At 44.4% G+C, this 7,579-nt stretch overlaps 1 protein-coding gene across 5 annotated transcripts; it reads right to left on the bottom strand.

The window, feature by feature from the left end:
• Window positions 1-33: 33 nt before the first annotated feature.
• zfta (zinc finger translocation associated) lies at window positions 34-6,971 on the bottom strand. 5 transcript variants are annotated; one of them, XM_026299373.1, is made up of 6 exons: window positions 6,484-6,971; window positions 5,123-5,629; window positions 4,588-4,596; window positions 4,073-4,432; window positions 3,432-3,881; window positions 34-3,184 (listed from the first exon to the last, which is right to left on the bottom strand). In XM_026299373.1, exons 1-6 carry the CDS (start codon window positions 6,605-6,607, stop codon window positions 2,709-2,711), a joined length of 1,926 nt encoding a protein of 641 aa, XP_026155158.1. In that variant the 5' UTR covers window positions 6,608-6,971; the 3' UTR covers window positions 34-2,708. The 5 variants fall into 5 exon arrangements, with proteins under 5 accessions (XP_026155158.1, XP_026155159.1, XP_026155162.1 ...); XM_026299374.1 differs by having other exon boundaries at window positions 34-3,181; XM_026299377.1 differs by having other exon boundaries at window positions 6,496-6,971.
• Window positions 6,972-7,579: the final 608 nt, after the last annotated feature.

Below are 7,579 nucleotides of genomic sequence, written 5' to 3'. Positions count from 1 at the left end.
AAAGCAGACAGCCTCATGGTGTTGAGCATTTATTCAAAGACGACTGAGAAGAGAATGCATATGTCACATGTTGGCCATGTACAGATGAAAGGTGAGTGCATGTGACAGTGAAGAAAGATGAAAAGCTGATCTTTCACATACACGGTATAAACAGTATAAACACACATATACACACACACACAAGCATATGTCTCATATCTCATTTCACTGTGAAATACTTCATTTTGAATAATTAAGTGCTATGTCAGAATTGCTCAGAGTGATGTGGGGACCTGCTCTGAGCCAAAGTGGACCAGTGACACTGTGTCTGTTTTCCTTCATTGCTACAGTAGTTGTGTATCAAGTAGCCAATTCTGAACATTATCATTCATCAAAAATGTAGAATTTATGTCAGTCACATTTATGCACAGAGTAATGGGGCCAGTGTTAGGAAAAAGGGAGAAATGTTTATAATATTAAGAAATATATTATAAAAAGTAATAATTTTGAATATTGACAAATTTTAGTAAAAACATACCATTGTGTTTTAAGAATAAAGCCATACTCTATACTTAAAAGTATCATATGTTGTGAGAAGAATGGGTAGGTTAAATTAGTTCAACAAATATTTCATAGTAAATTTGACTTTAAGAGAAAGTTACTTTATACTTTATCTCAGAATATGCTCCCATTCTGACTTTATTCTCCAAATCTCAGTTTGATTTCTGCTAACAGTGGCCTCATATTCATGTGTGTGGTGTCACCTGTACAACCTAAAGCAGACACATATATCCAGGATCAAATGGTACCAGCTCGGATGTTCCTAAAAGTTAAATGGTGAAATAGTTGTTGATGTAGAATCCCTGAGTTACATTTTCCATGTGACAAAGTGACATTTCATGGCAGATGTTTCTTTGCAGACAACAGTAAGTTTTTCTTCTTTTGTTGCATAAAGAGTGAAGGAAAAACTCAAGCAGTACCAAAGCTGGAGCAAACATTACAAAGTGAATGCAAAGGTCAAAAGGGCCATTTCCAGCTTTTAAGGAATAAGATTGTTGTGAATGAAGTAGAAAAGTGGACAAAATTACAAACACATTTTTGTATAAACTAGGGTGCATAAAAGTGCTTGTACAAAGGGAAAATAATTCTAGTTCTTCTTTTTTGTGTGCAGCTTTTAGCTAAGATGAGCTGTGGAGGATGGAGAAGAAGCAGGTCGGCGTAGCAACAATGCAGATTGACAGAGATAACATATCTCATTATAATGGATGAGAGAGGACGTCCTTTCTCTCCACTGTAAACAAGGAATTAAATACACTAAAGTAATCTGAACTCAGTGACTGCACGCTGGCATTCATTGTCTTCAGCAAAAACATGGAACACAGTCTCATTCTGTTGGCTGTACAGAAGGAAAGCTGGGGTTAAGTACATTTTTGGGGACAAAGTGCTGTGTTGTCTTCAGACACATCATCATAAAAATAATTCAGCCTGGCTTCGCCGGCAAAGACTATGTTTCTAACTTCCTGAGAGCATGAGACTCTGACCCCAACCAGAAACAAGCCCCAGGTCCATTCTTCCTGGACCTGAAACACAGGTAGACAGGAAATATAACCACAAATAGTTCATTAAATTCCAATGTCCAGGCACTCATTAGGTGTGTGAGGAATAAAAGGGTGGATGGAGTTGTAGCTTCTAGAGCCCTAGTTTCAGTATTACTCCCCAGTTATACCAGAAAGTGGCTCAGCAAAATTCACTTGTGTGTTGTAGAAGCATAAAGTGTCCTCTTGAGAAGCTAGTTGGTCAGCTACTGTCACTACCACGTTGCTAGTTGACATGCCCAATGGCCAGGAACATGCTAGTGTTCACAGTCCCAAGGTGGAAGTGGGATTTCTGGAATTTCTGGAATGGTGTTAATCAAATTTTTTTGTGTGGTAGCAAAGTAATTTATTAACTTTTTTCTTTTTCTGAAAGTCTAATGAAAGAAATCATTTTAAGTGAATACAAATGACTAGCGGACCTTTACCAGAGGACCTCCTGAGACTTATAATAACTGCAATGGCATCTGTAATCTAAAGCCCATTCAACTGAGCATCTAATCTGTAAAGCGACATTACTGACCACTGTTTCAGCATGCACTACTGATCTTAGCCAGCAAACTATACTGTTTTCTTGTTAGTGGAAAATATCAAGCTGCATCAGCTACAGGGTCAAGAATGTTTTGAGTTATGTTTTAATGGTACCGCCAGCTGCTTGGTAAAAGGAAATGCTGAGTTTATGCATCCAAGTAAATGTTCATGCACAGATGTGAGTAGTTTTCTAAATCCCATGACATCCTCAGGTAATACTGGTCCTGTGCAAATAAGGCTTTAGTTTCAAATGAGGCTTGACTGTCATTTTTTAGGTTATGCTAATTTTGGTTGTGTCATTTCCATTGTGGCTTTGTGGTTGTTACCTGCTACCTTACATACACCAGTACTCCATTGGAATTCCCAATGGAGTACTGGAATTCCAGTGTTTATCTCCTTGGGTCTTACCCTCCCATTATGGCACTGGCCTTTGTAAAAAGTTTAGTCAGCAATTGATTGTAGAGATTAGAGAAATCTGGAAGGTCCAATGTAGTAAGGTGAGCATCTCTCTCAATAGGAGAGTAGGACCATGTTTGATAAATACCTTAAAGTGGAGGGCTGTTTCTGAGCAGGGGCCATGGGAGGAACAACAGATGGAAGCCCTTTCTAAGTGCCAAACTGTGCCAAACTGGGATCCAGCTCAGTGTGTACATGATCCTGGGAGGAGAAGCAGTCATCAGAGTGGATGAAGTGCCGGGCAGTCTGGTTATAACTCAGCAAGGCCTGCTGCTTCTCTTCCGGGTTGTAGTCCAGAGAGTGGGGGTGGACCTGCTGGATGTGTCTCTTGATGGTGCTGACCTTCAGTGTGGCCAGAGTGGCTCCGCACACCATGCAGATCAGCCCGTGTCTCCTGCAGTCATAGTCCATCAGGTACTCCATCCGCCAGCGCACCTGGTAGTTCCTCCTCTGATCCTTCCCAGGGTAATGGCCATGACGAGAAGGCGTAGCACTGCTGTCCCGCACTTTACCCTTCCCTCCGCTCACACCCTCCTCCTTCTTCATAATTTTACTTGGTGTTCTGACATCAGGGGAGACTTCCACATTTATCTCTCCTGAAGTAGCTTCACTAGGGCTGATTTCTGCTAAAACAAACAGATGAGAGGGAACGTGCCATTGTAGTTAAACTAAAGTACTTTACTTTCATAATGTTATCTATTCCACTCACTTCTACTTTACTGGTTTTACCTTGCTGTTAAGCTACTGTCAATGTAATTGTGTTCCTACAAATATTTCATATTAAAAGCCTGTAAGGAAAGAACATACAAGGTCACTTACTGAAGAATTTACAGTTTTACATTAGGGCAATAAAAGTGACTAAATTCATCTCACCATCTTGAATTTGCATGCCTTCACTAGAATAATCTTTGGTCCAGGCAGCAGCCATGGCTTCCCTTTCTTGTCGGCTCAGGGTTGTGGTCTCCGGGTGACATTCCTGGATGTGGCGCCGGAAGCTGCTGACCTTGGTTTCATACAGGACCTGAGAACACACCATGCAGAACATGCCCTGGCCCTGAGGCCCATAGGCCACCAGGTAATCGAGGCGGAGGCGCCATGGGTCCCCCCCACGCAGCCGCCTCTTCCTGGGCTGGCGGAGGGGCTGTGGCCCCTGTTGTGGGGGTCCAATGCCCCCATCCATGCCAATAAGACAAGTGTCCTGAGTTAAAGTGCCATCATCTTCTGGGTACAAATCAGTGTTGATCTGAACGGCCTCCACGTCCTGAGGAAAGATGTCCACCCTGCCTTCTTTGGTGTTGGACTCTGATTTGTTTTCTGACTCTTCTGTTATCGTGCAGAAAAATACATAATAGATTATAATATTACTATATTTATATATAAGATTACTTTCTATTTGTCTACTTTAACAATAAGTGTTTGATGCACAATTTCGGATAAAATTGAATTTTGTTTTCCTAATGACAGCCATGCATCATGTTGGTGAGTGTGTATAGTGCTATGCCGTGTCTTCTCACCATGAGCCTGAGCCCAGGCCTGCAGGATGCAGTGTTTCTCCTCGGAGCTGTAGACCAAGGAGTTGGGGTGGATGTCCAGCACGTGGCTCTTAATGTGGTCCAAATGAAGTGAGGGCAGTTCTCCCCCACACACCATGCACAGCAGCCGACCAGCCTCTGCTTCATATTCCATCAGAAACTCCTGGCGGAACCAGGCATGCAGCGAATCATTCAGGTAGCGCTCCAGGGTTCGAGCTGACGGTCCAGGGAGGTCCTGCTCCTCCTCCTGGAGATGGGGGGCTTCACCCTCCTCTGAGTGGGGAGACACCCTGAGGGGTTGCTCTGGCTGCTCCTGGGGTGTCTCAGTGTCCAGCGATTGCGCTGAGAGTCAAGAAAGAAGGGACAGCTAGTATTTAGAAAATATAAAAGGGACAATATAAATACCGTTTTTGGGTACTACCATCCGGGGGGACTCAAGTTTGGTATTTCTAGATTTTACTCACAGGTTACAGGAGGAGAGAAATCTGATCACTGACCTGGGGCATCTATAAACATAATAAGAGTAAAAACATATATGTATATAATGCGTGCAAGTAACATGTTCTCTGATTACCCGAGTAACCTGTAGCAAGATGGATATGTCTCTCTGCTTAATACCGAGCTAGCCTAGCTTAGCATAATGACTGAAAGCAGGGGTAAACAACTAGTCTGGCTCTGTCCAAAATTAAAAATGCACCTACCAATACTTAGAAAACTGACTGATGAATGTGTATCTCAGCACCAATGGTTGTTTAACCAAAATTAATAACAGAAAACACATTGGAAATATTATATTATTTGCTTTCCTTGCCTTACATGGCAAATATCTGAAAGTGCTATGTATTTTACAGAGAGTAAATTTGAAGTAGTTGCATTCTGATCCAGTCCTTCCCTCTCCCTTCCCCTGCACAGTGAATCATTACCTCATCTTCTCCCCCACCCACACCATGCTAAAACACAAACTCATACTGTCACCAAGTGTGAGAGCTAGAAAACTCCTAGCCAGGCAAGTCTAAGTAGAATCCAACCCACCAATAGTGTGTTGGCCTGAGTCTAGCTGGTCCTCTTCTCCCTGAGGTGAAGGGCCAGCAGCAGAGCAGTATGACCTATGACCTCCTCCCAGGCTCAAGTGGCTCTCCCAACCGGAGCGTATCACCTCCTTGTCAGCGGAGCTCCATAACAGGGAGTCTGGATGCTTCTGCCTGATGTGCCTCTTAATGGTGCTGAGCTTCAGGGTGGCCAACGAGCTGCCACACACCATGCAGATCATACCGTGCCGCTGAGGGTCAAAGTCCATCAGGTACTCACTGCGCCAGTACTCGTGGTAGTAGCGGCGGTGGTCACGGCCTGGGATTCGGCTGAGGCCCGGACGAGAGGCCCTCTGAACCTTGGGCTTCCGTTCCGAGGGCCCGGGGGCTGGGGACAGAAGCAGGGGGTGGTCAGGGCCCTCTGTAATGCTCCAGTAGCTGGTGCCTGGAGATCTGACAGGTGTGATCGTGCCAGTGTCCTCCTCACCATGGCCATTAATAGGACCATCCTCTGATTACAGGAAAAAACAGAACACAGACATAATATTTTGTCTCTTCAGATATGTTTAGGACAACTAAAAACAAGAAAATATCTCATTAGGCATGGCCAGTCCTTTTTTTTCTCTTTTCTCACCATTTTCAATATTTGGACTTATTGCTATATTTTTCTTTTTCAGTCTAAAAACCTGCAAACCTGTTTAGATCTATTGGAATCATTATCCTAGATGTGAGCTAACCAGCGGCTGTAAATGAACAGTACTTCTTAGAATAACTTTCCATACACCAACATTTTTAAAATGTATGGAGTTTTTATTTTGTAACAGCAACTAAGGAACTATCTTTCTGACGCCCGATCTACTTAATGAGGTCAGCACTGAAGCAGATGCATGGATAAGAGCGTGTACCCCAAATGCTGATATATGGGAGTGGTAGAAACAGCAGTACAGAAATGCATATATGGGTGAGTTAATTCAGAAGAGCATTTGTGTTTGTTTGGTGTATTGGTATATATTGGTGGTGGTCAATATACCCACCTCGGTACCTAGCCTTTTCACACCTCTTTATCAAATTGTTGTTAATGATTAATATGCATTTTATCCAGTAGCCCATAATCTTGTTTATTGAATGTGAGAGGCAGGCTTTGCCGTCGCTGTCCACCAGGGGGCGGCCGTGTGTGTCAGCCCGCCTGCCTGCGTGCTGTTGAGCCTTTGTTTATAGGAGCCACAGAGACAGAGGGGCCATGCTGCTCATGGCATTGTCCCTGACACGGATTAACTGGCTGCCTGACAATGGCCGTGCCTCTGACAGCCACGCAGATCCACTGTGCGGTGCGAAGCATCAACAATAATCACGTTTTTTCTGTACCTCTTAACTCACTCTCCTCTTGCGTCGCTTCCTCCTCTCCGCTTATTATTAATGAGAGCAGCTCAGCCTGCTCGGCACACCGGAGCTCCGCGGGCTGGCGTTCCCCCGTGCCTTGTGCGTCCATCACTGGCCTGGCTGCTGTGGTTAATAGTGGCTGCTGTTCCTCCTTCCGTCACTGTATCGTAGCGCTGAAGCGGGACATGTCACACTCAAACAGCATGTTCCAGCAGGAACATGTTCCAGCAGTACCATGTTCGGGGCGCTCGGCACGGTTCGACACGCATCGGGCAGCCGCTCTATAACGAACCCATCGCTGAGGAGCCCGGCTCTGCGGTGTCCCCCCAACGCGCCCCGCACGGGAGCCAACTTAACTTTTCCTATAATCACACAATCATGTATTCCTCCGGCGAACCGAGCGGTGTGCAGGCGCCTCAGCACAGGCCTACACTCATGTATTTTAAGGTCCTTGCTTGTCTTCAGGGTGGGGAGCCAGAGTAGGGGCCCCTGGGGCTCCTTAAGGGGCTCCTGGGTAAATTTAAAGAGACAGTAGCAGTGTCGACAGTGCACACCCGCCCTGGGGGGCGGGTTGGGGGGATAAACAGAGCAGGAGGCGCTAGTACTCATAATCTGCTAATACTACCCTGTGCTTCTCACCAAATTTTGCGATGGCAGAGGCGGTTTGGTGTAGCAGCGCCAGGTGCACTAATCAGGGCCCCATCAGCTCCAGGTCACTGTGTTTTGTGCTGGCTATTTTCATAAAATTCGTGTTTACTCCTTTTTATAACCGCATTCTGGGAATATACCACATAATAAACGTCATTATAGACTGATATGCATATTACAAGCTTGATTAATCAATTACTAATTGTTTGGTGAAGAGTTTAGGTTCGAGCCCTGACGAAGGGCCAAACCCAGAAACTGAAGCCAAAGAACACAGCAACTGTTAATCTAATTTTACGCTCTGTTGTGTAGTATTATTGTAATTTAATTATAGGTCATAATAAAATATTATTTTGTTGCATCTGCTTTATTCAGGACAATGTTTTAATCACTTCAGAATGGCCTCACCTCTAAACCTGTTTGATTTAAATTTTTA

This window comes from Mastacembelus armatus, chromosome 18 (assembly GCF_900324485.2).
Source record: "Mastacembelus armatus chromosome 18, fMasArm1.2, whole genome shotgun sequence".
NCBI classification, from domain to species: Eukaryota; Metazoa; Chordata; class Actinopteri; order Synbranchiformes; family Mastacembelidae; genus Mastacembelus; species Mastacembelus armatus.
Note: the sequence above shows the minus strand (reverse complement) of the source record. Positions and strands in the feature narration are given on the sequence as shown.

Bases quoted from the DNA above. Each gene is read 5' to 3' on its own strand.
- zfta (XM_026299373.1), bottom strand. From the start codon at position 6,607: ATGGACGCACAAGGCACGGGGGAACGCCAGCCCGCGGAGCTCCGGTGT. The intron at 3,882-4,072 runs GTGAGAAGACAC...GCACGATAACAG, and splicing joins GGCCTGGGCTCAGGCTCATG to AAGAGTCAGAAAACAAATCA. The intron at 3,185-3,431 runs GTGAGATGAATT...TGTTTGTTTTAG, and splicing joins AGGCATGCAAATTCAAGATG to CAGAAATCAGCCCTAGTGAA.